This window comes from Haliotis rufescens, unplaced genomic scaffold (assembly GCF_023055435.1).
Source record: "Haliotis rufescens isolate VD_foot unplaced genomic scaffold, xgHalRufe1.0.p SCAF_2, whole genome shotgun sequence".
Classification (NCBI taxonomy): domain Eukaryota; kingdom Metazoa; phylum Mollusca; class Gastropoda; order Lepetellida; family Haliotidae; genus Haliotis; species Haliotis rufescens.
In genome coordinates, this window is record NW_025963890.1 from 19,960,331 (window position 1) to 19,982,742 (window position 22,412).

General features: G+C 40.2%; 2 protein-coding genes across 2 annotated transcripts; one reads left to right on the forward strand and one right to left on the reverse strand.

Moving 5' to 3' along the window:
* The first annotated feature begins 1,506 nt into the window (after nt 1–1,506).
* LOC124138822 (ankyrin-3-like) lies at nt 1,507–7,450 on the forward strand. The gene is made up of 2 exons (XM_046505703.2): nt 1,507–1,757; nt 3,958–7,450. Exon 2 carries the CDS (start codon nt 3,964–3,966, stop codon nt 5,206–5,208), a length of 1,245 nt encoding a protein of 414 aa, XP_046361659.1. The 5' UTR covers nt 1,507–1,757; nt 3,958–3,963; the 3' UTR covers nt 5,209–7,450.
* Nucleotides 7,451–14,011: 6,561 nt separating this feature from the next.
* LOC124138823 (peptidyl-prolyl cis-trans isomerase G-like) lies at nt 14,012–21,625 on the reverse strand. Its single transcript, XM_046505705.2, has 3 exons — nt 20,954–21,625; nt 18,704–18,855; nt 14,012–16,875 (listed from the first exon to the last, which is right to left on the reverse strand). Exons 1-3 carry the CDS (start codon nt 21,264–21,266, stop codon nt 14,179–14,181), a joined length of 3,162 nt encoding a protein of 1,053 aa, XP_046361661.2. The 5' UTR covers nt 21,267–21,625; the 3' UTR covers nt 14,012–14,178.
* Nucleotides 21,626–22,412: the final 787 nt, after the last annotated feature.

A 22,412-nucleotide genomic window follows, 5' to 3' on the forward strand; every position in this document is an offset into this window, starting at 1 on the left:
CTGTACGTCCGTCCACTCGTGCAAGAAGTCGTTTCCGGAGCAGATCTTAAAAACCGTACACTGTCTTCACCAAACTTGGTACATTGATAGGTCTAGTAGTGAACTGGTGCCTTTTGATAGATTTGGATTAAAAGAAATATATATTCGAGTTTCCGTGACAATAACTTTGACTTAGACTGAAAATGGCGGCAGTGCTCGTTTCGGTAGTTGATCTTTGAAAACAGTACAATGTTTCTTCACCAAACTTGGCACATTGATAGGCATAATAGTGAAATGGTGCCTTTTGATGGTTTGGGTTTCTTAAAAAAAACATTTTCGAATTTTGGGCAACAACTTTGACTTCAGTACTGAAAATGGCGGTAGTGCTCGCATCCGGGGTAGATCTTCAAAATTTATCAATATTTCTTTACCAATTTTGGCACGTTTGTAGGTTTAGCTGTGAACTGGTGCCTTTTGGTTGTTTGGGATTTTTAAAATAAATATATTTGAGTTTTCATGGCAACAAGTTTCATATATGTATTCACGACAGTTATTGGTGACTTTGTCCTCTTGTTTTAATAATGGCGAGAACACCCCAGTTACTAAATAATAAGTAATATCCGCTATATATGTATTTCTTTCATTCGTTACCGAGGACCAATGATTGCTATGTTTGGTGTTGTCTAATCGCAGCCTTGGACAAATCACCGCCTCCGTGGTCTAGTGGTAGAGCGTCAGCCCGGAGAGCGGAAGGTCCGGGGTGCGATTCCCGGCCGCGTCATACCAAAAGACGTAAAAGATGGTACTTGTTGTTACCCTGTCTGGCGCTCGGGGCTAAAACAAAGACTGGTCGGCTCGGAGTCAGTGTACTGTGTCTGAGTGGGGTATTCATGTTAAACTGCGGCATGGTATCTCAGTAAGCTAGCATTATAAATCGGCATATCACACACACACACACACACACACACACACGCACGCACGCACGCACGCACGCACGCACGTATGTCAGTGCAATAATCTTGGACGCGATGTTAAACCCAATTTCACTTTACCTCACCTCACCTTAGACAAATCGCGATCTCGTATGAAAATTAAAAAAATAAAATGCTATGTACAGCTACGTATTCCTGTGTTTAATATTAATTATCTTTCAGTGTTAGATATGAAGGATGAAATTGTCTTGCATCATATTGTAATCGGACGGTAAATTACGACAGAAAATAAATCTTTGCTAAAGCGTATAGAATATAACTGTACACATGGAGGATTGAACTAACTCGGGTACATACGTGCCCTTAATTCCAAACAATAACATAAATAATAAAATATAAAATCCTCACTCGCTGAATCAAATAATCTAAATATACAAGTTGAAAAAGGTTCTCTTTATTATTAAATTTAAATCTTTCAAAGTTTGAAACATTGAACATAGGAGAATGGTGACGAATGGTACTGAGAATAATACAACTCCTCACAGGGGAGCGAAGCAATGTCCGGAGCTGCAAGATTATCGAATGTAGAGTAACTTCCCTTGATCTTCGATTGAAAATACGTAAACAACCAGAACGTATCGTCAACGATAACGATTCCTGTCGTGCGGAAGGCTAATTCAGTGATATGTGAAACTATTAAGACAGGCGTATTGGTTCATACTGATACTGAATTTCACATAGACACGATTTTGTATGTTTATGATCAAGTAAAGTTGACTGACAGAAACAGCTGACCTGACAATGGCGACCTAAATCAGTATTTCACTTGCTGGACTTCGTTATTTGGTAAGTTGTCCTCGGGTTCATTCTTCATCGATCATTACCAACAATAATCATACTGAGTAATACATGTCATTTCGTCATGAATTGGCAACTGTGATAAGGCTATAGGTCACACAAAGCCAAATTTTTCCCCAAAGCCAAATGCTTCATGGATCATGGACCTATATATAGGTCGGTGCACACACATAAGACCTGACCAATCCCAAGCAAATGAATCTAGTTTCTCGTGACTTTTTAAAATCTTTCTGTGTTGGGAGGAAGAATTTTTATTTTGTGTAAATTTACATCTTGGCCTATATCTTCAGATGGTTATAGTTTAAACTTATACATCTATTTGATTCTATCGTACCATGATGTTTTTGGTTACCTGTTTTGGCCACTGTGGTCCAAAGAATTAGGAGTGGCCATGGTGATGGTGTTAATGGTTCCACTGCATGTCTCACACAAGTATGAATGACATGGCATGTGCTTAAATGTAAATATATATTGGGACTGATTGTGTTATGATAAACAAGAAATATATTTGATCTCAGTTTCATTAAAATCAGATAAGATATATTATTATACTACGACACGATATCTCTCTATGTGAAGATCTGACGACACCTTCATAGGAGGTTGAGTCAGGTGAACCTTCTAATCACCCAATCAGTGTCAAGGCTTCTAACTCCTCAGTACGATTGGCATAAGCATTCAGACAAGAATAACTTAATTTTGTATCTCGAAAACGAACTAAACTAACAAATTCTGAATGTAAATCAATAAGGCGGTGCCGTTATGTTGTTGTAGATGTTTTATGCACCCTGTTGTTTCCATGTGCTGTGGCATCGACAACCGGTACCTTTTTGGCTTTTCCTTTTGAGGTACATTGACTACTTAAAGTTTTGAAAGTTAGAAACCTGAGCATTTATGCATACCATACATAATTTAAAAGATATGTAAAGGTAACTTGGTAAACAGTTATACAAGTTATATTTACGTATGTCTTAAACTTGTCGCCATTGCATCTCTTGGCTTTTGGAGATCTATGTGGATAGCAGATCTAACTGCAATTCTTGTTTAAAAGCAGCAACAAAAATCTTGCATGTTCCTACCATTGCTACTTCAATGTCTCTTAATTTGTTTTACTTACTTCTAATTGGTTAACACAAATGACATTTAACCTCTTATATGAAATACAGGGTCATGTATGTTTGTATTCATTTTCGAACAATATCATAGTAAGTTGTTGTTTCTTCATAAATGTACTTGTTTGAACAAAACAACTGCTAGTTAACATGAGAGCGTGCTTCTCAGCTTAATCTCTTAGCTTGTTTCTCTTGTGACCTGTGAAGATCCGAGGTAGAGTAGGTCTTCAGCAACCCATGCTTGTCGTAAAAGACAACCCTGCTTGTTGTAACAGGCGACTAACGGAATCAGGTGGTCAGGCTTGCTGACTTGGTTGATGCATGTCGTGGTATCCCAATTGAGTGGATCGATGCTCATGACCGCCATCATATATCTGGAATATTGCTGATGGTGGCATTAAACAACAAACAAACAACAAAATTGTTCTTCTCCTGGACTATACATCAGTAGGTAATTTGTCTTTGTTGTTTCAAATAAGTCTAGTGATTTTGGCATGTAGTAATTATGGCATGTAGTTTTGGGAGACAACCTCCCCAACATTTTCATTAATAGAGATTATTATACGAACATATATGTCATACTGCTTTTATGAAATGAGTATCAGAATTATTGTATTTCCCGAGCGTGAGCGATTCGTAAAATCAGTATGACACACATGCAAGTGTAATAATTTCTTTATACCCCATTATTTCTTAACCTTTTAAGCTCACCTTCAGCATGTTCAGACAAATGCATTGATCACAGCACCGCCGTCTTAGAGATCACAGTTGCCTGATGTCAGTCTTCAGCTATGATGTCGCTTCTAGACTAAGTGTTATATCATTCCTACTTTAGGTCATAATAAGATTTGAATGATGTCAACAATGCTGTCCAGATAACATAAACAATATGCTTGTGCGCATGAAGTGATATTTTCACTAGTGCACATACAATTTTTATGCACTCGGTTATTCATGTCATTTGTAACCCTATAATACTTACAAATGTGAACCAATCTTAAACCTTGCATGTTTATCAACATGATTATAAGATCAAAGTTAATAATTTTCAAATAATTTTCAAATATCATTTTCAGATCAACATGGAGAAAGGGATCCCAGTACCAGACAGATTGTCACAAGACTTCCATAAAGAGTTACTGGACAATGTCGATGAGTTCTATCACTTAAATTCCATTCTTCACATCGAAGGCAACAAGACAGATATACTAGAATACATTGCGAAAGAAGGCCCTGGGATGGTCTATAGGTTCAATAGGCTGTGTTACTACAAGGAGTCCCATTTCATCGAAGATATTCCAGACTACCCCCTCAGCTGGGCTGCAGCAGGTGGGGATGTGGACATCGTAAAGGCGTTCATCAAAGCTGGGTTCGACCCTCACATCACAAATAAGGAAGAAAACACACAGAAGGATTTCCGGATACCACTTGTGCGAGCTGTTGAAAAAGGTCATCTGCCTATTGTGAGATTGCTTGTTGAAGAACATGGCTGTGATGTTAATGTCAGCGATGGCTACTTTAAACGGACTGCCCTACACCGAGCTACGCAGAATGGTGATATTACGATGGTTAAATACCTGGTTGAACAAGGAGCAGATGTGAATGCTGTGGACAGTGTCAATGGAGTGCCGTTGTATCACACACTAGATGATCACAAAATGGTGAAGTATCTTATTGCCAATGGTGCCAAAGTTAAAACCTGGGGAAGGCATAATTTACCTTTGCTTACCTATGCTGCGGACTGTTGTGATGATTTGGAGGTATTTCGGACGCTTATAGAAGCAGGAGCGTGTGTTAATGATGGCGGACCGCCCACGACACCTTTCAATAGTGCCGCTGAGCGTAACAGGCTTGATTTGATGAAACTGTTGTACGAATATGGTGCTGATGCAGACTTGCAGGACATGTATGGGTTAACGGCAATGCATGTGGTTAGTAAACACGGAGACACTGTCTGTGCACAGTATCTGATCATGGATTTGAATGTTTTTCTGGACAAAACAGATGGGTTCGATCGTACCCCTTTTTCAGTTGGAGTGAAATGTGAGAACCCTCAGCTTCTTCATCTGTTGATGGATGCAGGTTACAGGCCGACGGGCAAGGATAGTGATTACATCGATCATAAGAAACTTACCACTACAGATTTGTTACTGAAGGCTGCACTGCATCGTGCACAGGCCATTGCAGCTAGTCCAAGTTCGCTTCAAGACAGCTGTTGTTTCAGGCTTAGACGGATGTTAGGCAGGAATGTCCTGTCCAAGGTGGAACAGTTGAGTCTTCCGGTTGTCATGAAGGACATGATCAAATTGAACCATTTGAAAACTTGATATTTTTGGTTTCAGGTTGTTTCCTTTGGGAAAAGTTCAACTGGACCTGTTTTATGTTGGCTTTTACTTGATGGGTAGGGATTGTGTTAAACAGCATCATTATTGATCATTGTGATGGACTTGTCCAAAAACTTCTTCTAATCTCATTAAAATCAGATATTAGTTCGCACCCGCTAAAAAAGATCTGAGGACATCCTATTAGGTACGTTTGGGTCACATCAGACCAACCTTTTATCCGACCAATCAGAGCGTCGCTTACCAGTTTGGGAAAGTGACAGTCGGAATGTAGTTTCTAATCATGCAAACACAAAAAGGTTAACACAAGTATTCCGAAGACAGTTAGGGGCTGTACGACTGATTCCATCAAAATCATCATGCATTTCTCACTTCAATTATGATAATCATGACAATGGGATAAACATTTGTAACTGAGGAGACTTTACATAGCCCAAGGGAAGTACTGCCATAAAATATCAGCCATAATTTAGACATTGACGGAAGTTACCAGTTTGGAACTAGTGCCATATAGCTCGAGAAAGCTGCTTTCTGATTCGCTAATGTCAACCTCTTGTTAGTTTCTTTGGTTGGTCAAAGTTCGCAAAAGGTCATTCTGATGTGACCTGTTATGGGATGTCATGTGATCTTTGTGTAGCAGCAGAGAGCACTAAGATCTGATTTTAATGAGATTGAAATTTCTTCTTTCTCATGACCTGTCCACCCCTAAAAATGCCCCTAACATTTATATATATTTTAAGCACTGTTAACATTCAGACTGTTCATGACTCAAGACACAAAATGGTCTGTATTTTAAAGCTTTCCTCCCACATCAAGCTGGCATGCCATGATATAACTGGAAAGCTGTTCGAAGGTGTTAAACCCATTTCATCACTCACATCATATTTTTATATTTTAAAGTGTTATCATGGATATATTTTCTGGTGTTGCCAGTGCATCATGGGTTTGTTTTATTATTTTTCTGTTCCCATTTTTCAGTCCAAAAAAAGGAGATAGAAGTTTGGTCACGTAACAGTACTAGCAGGATTAGCATTTCTATTTGTTCCACCCAACAGTTATATCTGATGCCAAATAAACCATTGAAAATGTTAAACTACATAAAGAATGATCGTTCAACTGACCCAAGTTAATTGGGCAGGAGACCCGTGAAGATCTGGGGTAGAATAGGTCTTCGGTTACCTATAGTTGCTGTAAATGGTGATTATCCTTGTCATAAGAGGCGACTAACGGGATCGGGTGGTCAGACTCGCTGACTTGGTTGAAGCATGTCATCGTATCCCAATTGCGTGGATCGATGCTCATGATGTCAATCACTGGATTCATTATTTACAGACCGCAGTCATATAGCTGGAATCTTGCTGAGTGTGGCTTTAAACAACAAACAAACAATAATTGGGCAGGAAAATTTTGTAAACCCCCAAAAAGAGATGCTTTGCACCACAGGTAGCATTGAAAGGGTTGTCAATAAAATGGAGATGTTTAGGGAATTACTGATATATAGGCAATACAGGTAGAGGGTTCAATGTCTTAGAAATCCTCCCTGTAACCAACTGGGGGTGGGTATGTGTATTTGTTCACGTTGAGGTGCTTCCAACAAGTTCAATAGGTAAACTATTCCCCTGTGTGAAGGGGGAGATAAACATTTTGTGTTTTGAGATTATCGGGTGATGTGGAGTATTTGTGGCAGCAAATTTCATCTGGGATCAATCCAGCAAGACAGAGGTTTCAAATGTTAAGGTTTCCAGGCATGGAATACACGGTAACATCAACAAATGTTTATGGACATTGTAAACAAGAACAATTATGATTACTCTCTGTGCATGCTCTTTCTATGCTTACTCAAATAGTCGTGAGACATTCGGTATTGTTTCGTACTTCTGTGATGGTTTGTTTTCTATTTATTAGTAGTACTTAATAGCAATATGTAATCAGCTTATATTGGATGCAGTATTCTTGTTGTCATGGTTGAGTGCTGTATTTGTTAAATTTTATATATGATACTTATCAGGAAATGTATTCATATGCAGTGACCAGCAACTGGTCCTGGGTTTAGAATCCAATGTAATGTTTTCATCCCATTCAATTTACAGTGTTATAATATCTATTTAGCATGTTGAGGTATCTATTCTGTTATTCATTTATTATACTTTTCATATCATATATGACAATATTCACAGCTTCCAACATGTTTGTAACTGAGTTTGTAATGCAGAATTACTTGACTGAATATGCATTTTTGTAATCAATATACCAACATGGCCAATGGGCAGGACGGGATGTAATGTGAAAAGGTGAAAAAATCAGAATCAATTTGACATATTCATGTTTGAGGTTATTTTCTTATGACAAATAGTACACTTCTTGGAATCTCCAAATCTTTGACAATGCACGTTAGGTTGTTTTTATAGAATAAGTGAGGACCTGTGAAGATCCAGGTTAGAATAGCTCTTCAGCAATGCATGCTTGTTGGAAGAGGCGACTAACAGAATTGGGTGGTCAGACTCACTGACTTGGTTGATGCATGCCGTCGTATTCCAATTGCGTAGATTGATGCTCATGATATCAATTAGTGGATTGTCTGGTCCAGACTCGATTATTTACAGACTGTTGTCATATAGCTGGAACATTGCAGGGTGCGGCGTTAAACAGCAAACAAGAATAAATGAGTTACTGATTATGGTTTTACGCAATTTCAGCAATATCATGGCAGTGGGGACACCAGAAATGGTCTTTACACATTGTACCCATGTGAGGAATCAAACGCTGGTCTTCGAAGTGACGAGCGAATGTTTTACAACTAAGCTACCCTACCACCACTATAAAAGTAAATAAGTAGGGCCTGACAACAATACCAGTATTGTCATTCTAGGATAGCAGCACCGAGCAAAACAGAAATGTCTGTATTGATTTGTCACTATGGTCAGGACATATATAGTCATCATCTAGGGTTTGCCTGTCCGTCTCTCCGTATTTCGTTTCGGAGCATAACTTGAAAACCGCAAAAGATTTTTCATCCAATCTTGCTACATGTATTAACCAGGGGCTGAAGTGGCACCTTTTGCTATTTTGGAATTTTTTTTAATTTAATTTTTTCCTGTTTAAATTACTTTGACTCTGTTCATTTTGGTGTGTACCAGGGATCCGGAAATATTTTTTTGTCAATCGGACATTTGCATTTTGGTCATGCCCACCTAAACTATGTCACTTTCATAACATACATAGTGTTCCCTCGCTATTGTGTACCTCAATACAGTGCTACCCATTTGTTTGTTTATGAGTCTGACCATCATGGTGAATGATACTGTATTACATGTTAAAATCTTTTATTTTATCTTTCATATCGTTTCGCATCTGTACTTCTGTGATTGGATGGCATACAAGTTGAAATCTGAAAATTTGAGAAAAATATCCGACCACTACATTGAATTTCAGGTTGATTTTTTTAGAATTCAACTAATGAAAAAAGGCCATGATTGTCACACTATTCAGGTTAAGCTGTCGTTAGGTCAATCTGTCTACTGTACATTTGGTGATGAAACAATTCCCCACAACCTTCATGAGCATAATGCAATTAGATACATTTCTTTTATAACGATGCGACTAGATATGATGCCAGGTCTAAAGTAGCAATAATTACAATGAATTTTTTTATCATCTAGTGAACGTGATGAGCCTGGTCAGACATGTCAGTAGCCATGTGTATGAGTGGACAGATAAACAAAATCTCACATTTCACAGGATAACTCTGTTTATCAACCTTCAGGGCAGTCCTGCTACACATCTGCGAGCAGGACTGAGACAAATGAAGCTCTGGACTCTGACCTATTCAATGAACATTTATTGACTCTCTAATAAGTGTTTGTTTTTCATCATGTATTTGTGTACCTGCACCTCAGATGTTCCACTACCAAAACTGTAGGGATATTGACTGATGCACCTCAGAAAATGTGGGTACAAGTATCACGTAACTAGATTTTGGGAGAAAATAACTATTCTTTCCAGATTTTCACTTTTCTTCGTAAAATGTTTTTGAATTGCTTTTATTTCACCAATCCACATGGGTGTCTATTTTTGTAGGAGATATTAATAAAAAAGTATTATGAATTTATTTCATAATTTGATTTCATTGTTTATAGATCCCTTAATTTCTTAAATATTTTGTCTTCGTGCCAATATCACTGATCTTGACAATGAGATTTATTTGCAATTGTCATAATCTTATAATGTTACCATGGTTACCTGATAGTCTAGATTATTTAAGTTATTTGACTTTACATAGCCTGTGATGGTTCAAACAGACAAGTTGTTATCATTGTGTGAATAAACAACACCACAGGAAGACTTGTGATTGTTTGTTTTTCTGTAAGGCAAGTGAATGTTGTTTTCTACCACAGTAAAGTAGGCTAGTGGTAGCTAGTGGTTGATAGTGCGAGGAACAAATCACAGTACGGTTATTATGACATCATCAGGTAGGTCACACATTTAATAAACTACCTGAATACACCTTTTGGTATGACGCAGCCAGGAGATCAAACCTACAACCTGCTCCCTGGGCAGACACTATCCAAAACACCACACGAGGTGGTCTCGGGTAGACACTATCCACAACACCACATGAGGTGGTCCCGGATAGACACTATCCATAACACCACACAAGGTGTTCCCGAGCAGACACTATCCACAACACCACATGAGGTGTTCCTGGGCAGACACTATCCACAACACCACACAAGGTGGTCCCGGGCAGACACTATCCACAACACAACATGAGGTGTTCCCGGGCAGACTCTATCCACAACACCACATGAGGTGTTCCTGGGCAGACACTATCCACAACACCACACAAGATGGTCCCGGGCAGACACTATCCACAACACCACATGAGGTGTTCCTGGGCAGACACTATCCACAACACCACATGAGGTGTTCCTGGGCAGACACTATCCACAACACCACACAAGGTGGTCCCGGGAAGACACTATCCACAACACAACATGAGGTGTTCCCGGGCAGACACTATCCACAACACAACATGAGGTGTTCCCGGGCAGACACTATCCACAACACCACATGAGGTGTTCCTGGGCAGACACTATCCACAACACCACACAAGGTGGTCCCGGGCAGACACTATCCACAACACAACATGAGGTGTTCCCGGGCAGACACTATCCACAACACAACATGAGGTGGTCCCGGGCAGACACTATCCACAACACCAAATGAGGTGGTCCCGGGTAGACACTATCCACAACACCACACAAGGTGGTCCAGGGAAGACACTATCCACAACACCACATGAGGTGGTCCCAGGCAGACACTATCCATAACACCACACAAGGTGTTTCCGGGTAGACACTATCCACAACACCACACAAGGTGGTCCCAGGTAGACACTATCCACAACACCACATGAGGTGGTCCCGGGCAGACACTATCCACAACACCACACAAGGTGGTCCCAGGTAGACACTATCCACAACACCACATGAGGTGGTCCCGGGTAGACACTATCCACAACACCACACAAGGTGTTTCCGGGTAGACACTATCCACAACACCACACGAGGTGGTCCTGGGTAGACACTATCCACAACACCACATGAGGTGTTTCCGGGTAGACACTATCCACAACACCACACAAGGTGTTTCCGGGCAGACACTATCCACAACACCACACAAGGTGTTTCTGGGTAGACACTATCCACAACACCACACGAGGTGGTCCTGGGTAGACACTATCCACAACACCACATGAGGTGTTTCCGGGTAGACACTATCCACAACAACACACAAGGTGGTCCAGGGCAGACACTATCCACAACACCACATGAGGTTGTCCCAGGCAGACACTATCCATAACACCACACAAGGTGTTTCCGGGTAGACACTATCAACAACACCACACAAGGTGGTCCCAGGTAGACACTATCCACAACACCACATGAGGTGGTCCCGGGCAGACACTATCCACAACACCACACAAGGTGGTCCCGGGCAGACACTATCCACAACACCACATGAGGTGGTCCCGGGTAGACACTATCCACAACACCACATGAGGTGGTCCCGGGTAGACACTATCCACAACACCACACGAGGTGGTCCTGGGTAGACACTATCCACAACACCACATGAGGTGTTTCCGGGTAGACACTATCCACAACACCACACAAGGTGTTTCCGGGCAGACACTATCCACAACACCACACAAGGTGTTTCCGGGTAGACACTATCAACAACACCACACGAGGTGTTCCTGGGTAGACACTATCCACAACACCACATGAGGTGTTTCCGGGTAGACACTATCCACAACACCAAACAAGGTGTTCCCGGGCACTCCGGAACATCTTCCATGTTGTTGGGACAAAAGGCTACAGTAGTTGCCTTTGGATGGATTTCTCAGGTTCGAATTCTGCTTACAAGAAACATTTTATGTCTAATTGTTCAATCAATGACGATAAAAAAGAAGTCTATGATTGGTCATTGTTGGAAAGTGGTGTTTATTAAAAGAATTCAGTTATACCTGGTCCAAAACAAAGTAGCCATGGATCAAAGCAGAGTTAACCCCTCAGATCACTAACTTACCCCTAGCATACTACAGTGAGTGAGTAAGTGAGTTGGGTTTGAATACCGCATTTAAAATTATTCCAGTTATATCATGGCGTGTCAGCTTAATGTGGGAGCAAAGCCCGATGTGATGCAGGTCTCAGACGTTTACCACTTCGGTGAAACCCATGAGCATGGGTATGGTGCTGACAAACCTAGAAACATAATCAGGGCAAACCGGGATTCGAACCCACAATCACAGGTTTCTGGCGTGCCCAAGGGACGCATATCTGCACAGAGCCACCCGTGCCTCCCTAGCATACTATAGGACCACAAAAAAACACTAAACAAAGTTCAGAAAAATATGGATTCATAAATATATCAGGAATACAATTAAACATATCCATGATATCTGTGATCAATAAAGACTGAAGAGTAAATATTTTCAGGATGCAACGGTGTTATTTTGGACATAAAGTCTTCTGAAGACATATTGATTTATGAACTTAACTTGCACATAGTAAGCAAATATGAAAAATAAGAGATAATGCATATATTTAATATATTACAGAATATAGTGATATCCCCTCCCCTTACTAAATTCAGGGCGGAGCATCATTTCTAGCCAACCTAGAGAAGAAATAGAGCAGATAATATTCTCTTTAAACTGTTAATATTGTACTGCTCTGTTGTTTATAAGCTAGTGAAAAGTTCTATCCCTGATATCACTGACAAAGTATGAAAAACACACACACAAACTGAGTTTCCTCCTATACCAAACACTGACAATAACAGAAACTACTGGATACTGTTACATATCTCAGTTTACAGATTCAATGAACAGGAGTAAATGCCAGAAACAAAAAATATCAATAGTTTCAGTTTATTTTACTTGCCCGACACCACACGATACAACCACAAAAAATCCTACATAATGAAAGGAATGGTAACTTCTCAAATAATACTTGATCATATGCACTGTACGTAGTCTCTAGACACAACCAGCATCCTAACAAGAGAACACCTTCTCAGAAGGAAATAAACTGAACAAAAATATTGGGGATCATGAATATTTTGGGGAATATTTTTTGTAAGGAAGACTGAGCACACAATTTAAAAAAGTATCTCCCTAAAATAAATTACCTGTAACTTTCTTGTTAACTATACAATTCATATGAAGACATGCATTGTAAGAGCACTATTTACTCACTGAAGACTATGACACCCTACAATGAAACATTATTATCTTGTAGTTTACCTAAACACCTTTCTATTCATGTTATTAGGGATTTCACAATTGATACATATCGTGATATTTGAGTCATGATACCATACATCGTGTGTGATCCTGAACTTACAATGTTGTAGTGAAATTCTCCATGTCACATGTACCTGGCTTCTAGAGGTTGTTGCTAGCAAATAGTTTCTGTTCAAATTGCATGACAGGTTCATTTCAATTGGTTCCAATCATACAACAGTATACTACTCCTCTTGTAGGGATAATCCATCTTCCCGAGGCAAGAGAGTTAACTGACTTTAAAAGTCCAGTTTCCACCCTTGCCGAACTAGGCTGGAATTCCTGGGCTCGATCGTACCGCCACCAGTGGCTATTACGAGTAATGTCCTTTCTATGTCTCTCCTACCTACCAATCAGATTCAACCTCTCGTATCACAAGCATTTGCTTCAAACAAAACGGTGGCGCCATGTCAAGACGATCTGATCGATAATCAAGATCTATATTGTGATCAAACGAGTCTTACATCGCGAAGTGCATCAAATCACGTGAGTACCTTGATTAAAAACATGAAAAGATATAGAAAATATTTGTTGACAATGAGTTAGTGGTGCACATGCTTTGCAAATCCTGCAGTCGACCGAACTATGCATGACACTTTACGAACCGGATTTCGATTTCGGTGCGCGATTTTGATTGGACTATGCATAGACTCATTAGTCCAGCCAAAATGTAACTCCATAATACCAGCCTATTTCGGCAAGGGTGGAAAACTGGACTTTTATAGTCAGTTAACTCACTTGCCTCGGGAAGATGGGGGATAATCAGACATGTCATTCTACTTAAATATACACTTGACATATTATGAAATTCATTTTTGTGTATCATAAACATATCCTTATCAAATGTTGAGTAACATGTAATGCAATCAGCCACAGCATTTTGATTCATGATATGCAGTAAGGTAATGCTAGCCTCAGTAGTACCAGTACGATATTGTAAATATTTGTAAAACTTTACTTTCTGAAAATCAATACAGTACAAAAACAAGAATTGATACGTAGGTATCTTATCAACAGGAGTAAATTTGGGATACATATCAGTGAATCGAACACCCCTACTGTCTGCCAGTCCACAGGCTTGACCATCTCTTACTTCACTGTCCCTATCATCCTTCACCTTTATCATTGTGACCTTGACCAACACACCTATTCCCTTTCTTTTCCTCGGCTTTTCTCTGTGCTCTGATTTCTTTTCTCCTTGCTTTCTTTTTATTCCTCTTCTCTTTTATCTCCCGCTTTTTCTTGTTTTTTTTCTTCTTCTTTTGGTCCTTACTTGAATAATTATCATTACCTTGTTTCCTGCAATTATGCTCCTTGGGACTTTCCCCCACTCTTGCATCACTGTCATCTCCTCCACTAACCTTTCTATCATGTATGTGCTTACTATATTTGTCCTTGTCCTTCGAACCCTTACCATCCTTCCTGAGCACATTAATGTCCTTCTTAGAAACCTCACTATCATTCCTGTCCACATTCTTGTCCTTCTCAAAAACCTTCCTGGCCATGTCCTTGTGCTTCTTAGAAACCTCACTATGTTTCATGGTGACATCCTTGTGCCTCTCAGTAACCTCATGAACCTTCCATTGAGACATCCTGTCAACACTACATTTCCTGGAACTCCTATCCCTTTTATGATTTCTGGATGTTTCACTATCAGCAATGTACCTCCTGCTAGCATGTCTAGTCTCGCTTGTACTCGTGCTAGTCCTGCTAGATACATCTTTACTGCCCCTATCCACACTAACCATCCTGTCATCACTTTTCCATCTCGACCTCCTTCCATCGTTTCCACTGTCCACATGTTTCCTGGACTTTCTGCTCCCACCATCTGTCCCGCCAGACTCGCTATCACTAACCTTCTTGTTGTTACGATAGTGTCTGTTGGTAGACTTCTTGAATGATTTGATACAAATCTTCTGACCCTCTGCATGAGCTCCTTTGCCATCCTCCTTTACTTGTTCATTGCCTTCCTCTGCTCCACAACCTTCAGTTGCCATCTTGTAGTCTCTGAATACATCCATCACAGTTTCCTCAGTTTCCACAGGCTCATCGTCACCTGCAACATCTCTGTCCACTCTCTTGCTTTCATTATTTGACTTATGACTTTCTTTATCATCAATTGTGTTTTCAATGTCCACTTTCTCCCTTGACACATGCTCTATGTGTACCTTATCAGAGGCCTCTGTTTCATCAACAGCTGAAAACACATCTTCTCCATTCTTTTTCTTCTCAGCCTCACTGCCTGCTTTGTCACACTGTTCATCAGCTTTTTCACTTTCTCCTTTTGCATTCATACCCAAACTGTCATCTTTCTTACTTTCCTGACGAACACCTTCCTCCCTCCTAGTCTCACTGCCTGTCTCAGACACTCCTAACACTATCTCCTGTGTACCTCCATGAAGTGGCTTCTCAGTCATTGTGTCTTCTTTGCTCTGCTTCTCCCCTCCATCTCCCTCACTCCCTGCCCCAATCTCACAATGTCTGCTGTGTGGGACACTACTGGACACTCTCTTTCCATCTTCAGTGTTGTAGCTCTTCTGTCCCTGGCCACCATGTTTCCCACTACCCTTGCCTTCAATCATCACCCTCAGCTGTATGCTCCTAACATCCTTGTCCATACACTTGTCATCTTGTCTCTCTTCTCCCTCTAATACCACGCCATTGTCCTCGCCATCCACTCTCTCCTCTTCCCCTTGATTATCAAGCTTGGCAGTCTTGTTCCTTCTTTCCTTTCTCTTCAAATCCTCACATCTGCTTGAACTATTACTGTCACTATGCTCCTTCCTTCTTTCCTTTCTATCCTGTCGTGATGCTTCACTGCCATTACTACTGTGTTCATCATTCTTCTTCTGACTGTCATTTCTGCTCCTCCTCCTCTTCTTCTGCTTCTTTTTCTTTTTCAGATGCCTGCCAGCTTTGGAAGTCTGGCCAATCACACTGCTGCCTCTGTCACTATCTTCACTGGAACTGCTGCTATTCTCACTATTTGTACCTTGGCTGTCACTCCTCGACCTTTCACAGTCTCTTCTTCTCTGTTCCTTATTCCAGCTCCTCCCACATGTCCTCTCCTCCCCTGTCTCCCCTAACCTCTCACTATCCGTCCTGCTGCAACTTTCTCCCTGGGTGGTCTTCTGTTTCTTAGTGACAGGACTTCTGTGTCTACCCGGACTGCCATCTCTTTCCCTCACACTATCCCCTCTGCTGTAACTTTCTCCCTGGTCTGTCTTCTGTTTCTGAGTGACAGTGCTTCTTTGTTTACTCAGACTGCCATCACTCTCCTTATCCCATCTGGACACACGCTTGCCTCCAGATTTACGTTTGTCCAACCTCTCTCTGCCACCACTGCCAGTCCTTTCACTTCCACTATTCTGGTCGCTATCTCTACTCTGTGAGCACTTCCCATGGCTATCTGGACACTCACTGCTGCTCGTCCTTTGCCCACAACTCTCACTCCCCTTCATGTGACTGAAACTGTGCCATTCCGCTCTTCTTCTGTCCATATCATCAGAATTGTGCCTGTGATACCTATCTGAACTATAAATGGCTGCAGTGTTGTAACCTGTCTTCTCCCTACTTTCTCCTTCCTTGTCACCCAAAACTCCTTCCTGTCTCATCAGGTTGTCTCTGACATCGGTGATGATTCGGCCAAGCAAGTTTTTACCCTTCCACGTCCGCTCGTCCCAAGCCCGGGGGTCATTTTTGTGTAATGCAATTCCCCAGGTAGCATCGTAGGGACTTGCCTCCACCATCAGTCGAGGTGAAGTGGCAAACAGCTTTTTCTTCAGGTTGGGATTTTGGGAAAACTGGAAACATAACAAACATATTGTTTATACATAAATTCTCCCTACCCGACACACATAGATGGTTCACCATCCCTTGTATTTGCGACTTAAAAAGTAGTTTGCAAAATCTTAGGTGGGTGGAAATTGGGTTTAACGTCGCGTCTAAGATTATTGCACTTATATAGCGATGTGCAAGCACGTGTGTGTGTGTGGCTGATTTTACTAGTTTGGACTGATGCTGATTTATAGTGCTAGCCCACTGAGATACCATGCCGCAGTTTAACATGAATACCCCACTCAGACAAAATATACTGACTCCGAGCCGACCAGTCTTTGTTTTAGCCCCTTAATGGCGAGCGCCAGACAGGGTAACAACAAGTACCATCTTTTAACGTCTTTTGGTATGACACGGCCGGGGACCAAACCCCAGACCTTCTGCTCTCCGGGCGGACGCTCTACCACTGGACCACGGAAGCGGTCTGCAAAATCTTAATAAATATAAACAAAAGTATCCAAAAACATTTAGGGTCACGAAACTTCTTTATCATACATTTAAATATGATTATATACAAAATCATTTTTAACAAAATATTTGGAAAACTAGGACAATGCTGTTGGAGGCGAAAGAATACACGCTGGTCAAGTAACAAAAAGGGCGCTTTGCAAAACAAACAGTCTCGATTGACAAGTTAATTTTGGAAGTTTACAGTACATAACGAAAAAATACCAAACAGCAAGAAGTGATAGTAACTCCACAAATCTGTCATTATATTGTCTTGTCAATGTGGAACTAGTGTGAAAAAGGAGATCAACAGTTTGTGTACGAGCCAGACACTTATGATAAAGGAAGACAATTTAAGGGAAGGTAACTCTTGTATGACAATAGTTCTATCAAAGTGTTATCAAGTGTTATGTTCACTGCAGTGGAAATATCACTTTTCTTAACTTCAGAAAATGCAGTCTTTCACACAAAAGTATATAATAAATGTCTAAATTATGATAAGCAAGGGAAGGAACTTTTGTGCATTATTCACTGCAGTAGAGTTCATGTATGCCTGCATTCAATCAGTACATACATGTCTGTAAAGAAATACAGATACCCAAGCTTAAAAGGTTACACTTGGTATGTATGCACAGTGTTATAATACTGTTTGGATTTGTAAAAAATGTCATACATTGATTGGTATTGGTGCTTTATCTGAGGTATATTATGCAAATACACTGCTTATCTGGAGGTCCATAGTAGGGCTGCATCAAATACACTATGAGACGAATACCTGAGTGAATTGTAACAGCTCTAGTCTTTAGGGAAACACAGGTATCTGCTCTATGTTCCCATAGAATGGTAAGTGGGGATATCATCGTAGATCACCAAAAATGCTTAATGTCCATACTGTATCGATATACATTTAAGAATAATAAATTAATAATTCATCGCCACAGAAACCTTCACATTTGTTAAGATCATAATGGGTAAGTAAAAGATGGTCAAAAGAAGTCAGAAATTTACTTTTTAAAATTTAATGGATCAAGTTCTTTTAAAGCATTTATTGCAGGTCTTGAGAGGCATTTTCTATGTAAACACATACATAATAACTAATTTTGTTATAAGTGTAGATATATCAATACTAAACTTTCTAATCCATGACAACCAAAATGGTAATTGCATCATAAGTTAGTGAGTATGCATTTATGTCACTTTTAGCAATATTCCATATATCATGGCAGGGACACCAGCCTCACACACTGTGGGGAATCAAACCAGGGGGCTTCAGTGTGACGAGAAAATGCTTTACCCACAAGGCTACCCCACCACCCCAAGTGCATCATACCGCCCCCACAGACTGACCTTTGCCATGTTGCCTCTTTCCACAACCTCCTTGCTGTGCTGCATCCACGTGTCAAAGTTGAAGTTCTGGATCTGCTTGCCCAGACGCTTCTGTTCCTTGGGATTACTGGAATTCATTATCTTCTCTTCAATAGCTTTGTCTTTAAACAGCGCTGGAAAATGAAAACAAGTGTCAGCCGAAAAAAAGCAAAATTGTAAACACAGGCAGCAAATGTATAAATATATCTCATGAGTCTCTGTAGCTCACTGGATTGTTTATATATTTGCAACTCGTATTATGTAAAACTTAAATCCTTAGATCATAAAGAGGCCAAAACTTCTACCAAAATCATATAACAATGTTTTGGATACTGAATTATGAAGTAATGCATAAACAAGTAGAGACATTTGACCATGGCATCCTATCAATTTTTGAGTCTAATGGACTAATATATTTTGAGGGTCCAAGGCATGAACATTAGGGTCTCAAGCTGTTGATATGTGGTACATTTCAAAATACATACTCATTCCACATGATCATAATCTACTGTGGATGACAGTTTCAAGGTTTCAGTGAAGAAAATCAACCACTGACACATTGAACATTGAGTCTGCCAGAACAGAAACATCAGTCATATGTAACGTGCAATCTACAATTCTGATAAATTCAATATTTCAAACACCCAATACATTTTTTTTCATCTTCCCGAGGCAAGGGAGTTAACTGACTGTAAATTGTAAAAGTCCACTTTCCACCCTTGCCAGAATTTCTTAGTTTGATCGTAGCGCCACCAATGGCTATTATGGTTATGTCCCTTATATCCCATCCTACTGACCAATCAGATACCACCTCTGAAAATCACTTGCATTTGCATCAAACAATGAGGCAGCACCCAGTGAAGATGATTTGAACGATAATCAAGATATATATTGCAATAATTGCAACGTGCATCAAATCATGTGAGCACCTTGATTAAAAACATAAGATTTTGAAAATAAGTTGATGGTACACATGATTTGCAAATCCTCCGATCAACAGAGTTCTGCATGGCAGTTTACGAACCGGATGTTGATATCGTTATGCGATTATGATTGGACTAAGCATAGACTCGTTAGTCCCACCAAAATATAACTCCATAATTCCAGTCTGGTGTGGAAACTGGACTTTTATAGTCAGGTAGCTCCTTTGCCTTGGGAAGATGCATACCCCTTGTTCCTTGAAAACAAGAGACCCATAGGATCTGTATCGGGTGGGAGATCAGCACCTCCATTTGTACAATTATGAATTCCCACCACCTGGGAATACTTCCAATCAAATTTGGTTGATGTCCATCTCTTAGTTCCAGAGAAAGAGTCGTTTAAAGCAATATAGCCAAATTACCCCTATTTGGCCCCGCCCCTCAGCCCCTTGGGGGGTCAATGGGGGGTCAGCCCCACCATTTGTACAATTTGGAATCCCCACCAGCTAGGGATGCTTCAAGTCGAACCCGGTGAGCTAACAATAACAAATGTTTCAGGATGCCATTGTTGTAAACACATTTTACTAGTTTTATTTTCATAAAATGTTTGTTTTCTACTTTAGTAATACATAAATATTTAAACTTAAAATGTGTCATTTTCTCATTCCTGATTCTGAAGGTACCACCTGCAAATTACAATTTGTTTAACCTTCTGGGATACACGTGCGCTTTGTGACAGTATAGCCTGTACTGGTAGGTATGCTACAAACTTTATTTGCGCCTTGTTGATCCTCTTGATCAAGGTTCTCTTGCAATATATATTTCTCAAAATCTTGAAAGGTGGCAAGTGGAAGGGGAGTAACTGGATTCAGAGTTCCATTTCGACATCAGTTAAAAAATGTTTTTTAAATAAGTTTTCAAAAATGTTTTCAAATAAGTTTTAATGAAACCTAGCATTTAGTTTGGGGACAACAAATGTAAAGCATATTATTTAAACAAAGAATTTAACAGAAGCTTTCTTCAATATGTTCTGTGTTTACATAGGGATAAATGTGAAAGGGCCTTTCCATGTTTACTGTGGGTAGAATCTACTTAAATCTGCATTTGGTTGGAAATGGAATTACATGAGGATGACAGTGTTATTCTTCAGGGCAAGTTATTTTCCGGTTTCAAATGGTGAATTCAACAATCCACAAAAATTCAGTTATTTATTTATGAAAGCTCTTTTACCAAAAATATAAATATTAATAGAAGCGGTCATAAAATAACAAACAGGCAGCAAATGGTCTGTAAACAAAACCTGTCAACTCACCTGCCTTCCTGTACATGTAATACTGCTCGGCGCAGTTGAAAACTTTGTTGTCAACTGTGAACGTGACTGGGTGATGTTGACTAAAAGGTGATTGCCAACCAAAGAAAAGTTCATATTTTTGTGACTGTCTGTCAGCGAAGCTGTCAATGTTGCGAATGTTGCGGTTGTTGGGTTGTCTTGTTTGCCTGTAACTTTCGCTTCTGCGTCGTTTGGGTGTATCAAACTTGCTATCTGCAAAGTTCCCCTTCCGTTTTCGACTTGACTTTGAATCTTGTTCCAACTCTAATTCCCAGCAATTATTTTTATCCGACATTATCGATTTTTTACACAGTGAAAGTCGACATTACGATTATCAATCATAATGCACGTGCAGAATTTCTAGTGTTCAGCGCCATGTCCTGTGTATGATGGGAGGTAACTCAGTAGGAATGCTTCCGCGAACTTGAGAGGACATGTCATGCGTCCAACGAAAGTTTTTCCCGAGAATAGACAGTTGAATATTTCAAATTCTTGATTTACAGATCCTGCTAATGTTTACATTACCTGATATAACCCAATTCAATTTCTGAAGGAAATGATTAGCATCTCGAATCCGATTTGAAGAGAAGAGTGTTCATGCAATGCATCACGCAGTGCTTACCAATCACTATGAGAGGTTTGTTTAACGATTAAATAGTTGCAACGTCACCTTCTCAGTATTCTACTTTCGCTTTCACAGTTGTCTACTTTCACTTTTGTTTTCGCAATTGTGTATATAATATACTAGCGGAAAATAGTAACTGTGCTTCACATAAAGTGTACAAATTACGTTATTGAAAATAACAACTTAATATACTCTGTCAAAAAAGAAACGCAAAAGTAGTAAAATCGTGAATGGTGAGGTGAAGTGAGGAGAGGTGAAATGGGGTTTTACGTCGCGTCCAAGATTATTGCACTTATATAGCGAAATGCATGTGTGTGTGTGGCTGCTTGTACGGACTGATGCCGATTTTAAAGTGCTAGCCCACTGAGATACCATGCCGCAGCTTAACATGAATACCCCTCTCAGACACAACATACTGACTTCGAGCCGACCAGTCCTTGTTTTAGCCCCTTATGCCGAGCGCCAGACAGAGTAACAACAAGTACCATCTTTTAACGTCTCTTCGTAAGACGCGGTTGGGACTTACAGCTCTTCGTGCGGACGCTCTATCACTAGACTACAGAGGCATAGATATCTGCCAGAGTGTTGCCGACATCCATAAAAAACTAACACCAAAAGTGAATTGGTCATTCGGCATGTATTTGGATTGATTTGTGTGGAAAGAATGAGGTACTGCAGACATTTGGTGAGAAGAATCGCACAAACACAACCACTTGAGTGTCTGGCGCCAAAACACACCGATTCCCTAGAAGCACTTACCAAATATGGTTGTATTATTGGCGGGACGTGACATTTGGACGACCGGCCCTTGGCAAG

Bases quoted from the DNA above. Each gene is read 5' to 3' on its own strand.
- LOC124138822 (XM_046505703.2), top strand. From the start codon at position 3,964: ATGGAGAAAGGGATCCCAGTACCAGACAGATTGTCACAAGACTTCCAT.
- LOC124138823 (XM_046505705.2), bottom strand. From the start codon at position 21,266: ATGTCGGATAAAAATAATTGCTGGGAATTAGAGTTGGAACAAGATTCA. The intron at 18,856-20,953 runs GTGAGTTGACAG...TTCATTTTCCAG, and splicing joins TTACATGTACAGGAAGGCAG to CGCTGTTTAAAGACAAAGCT. The intron at 16,876-18,703 runs GTCAGTCTGTGG...TTATGTTTCCAG, and splicing joins AAAGAGGCAACATGGCAAAG to TTTTCCCAAAATCCCAACCT.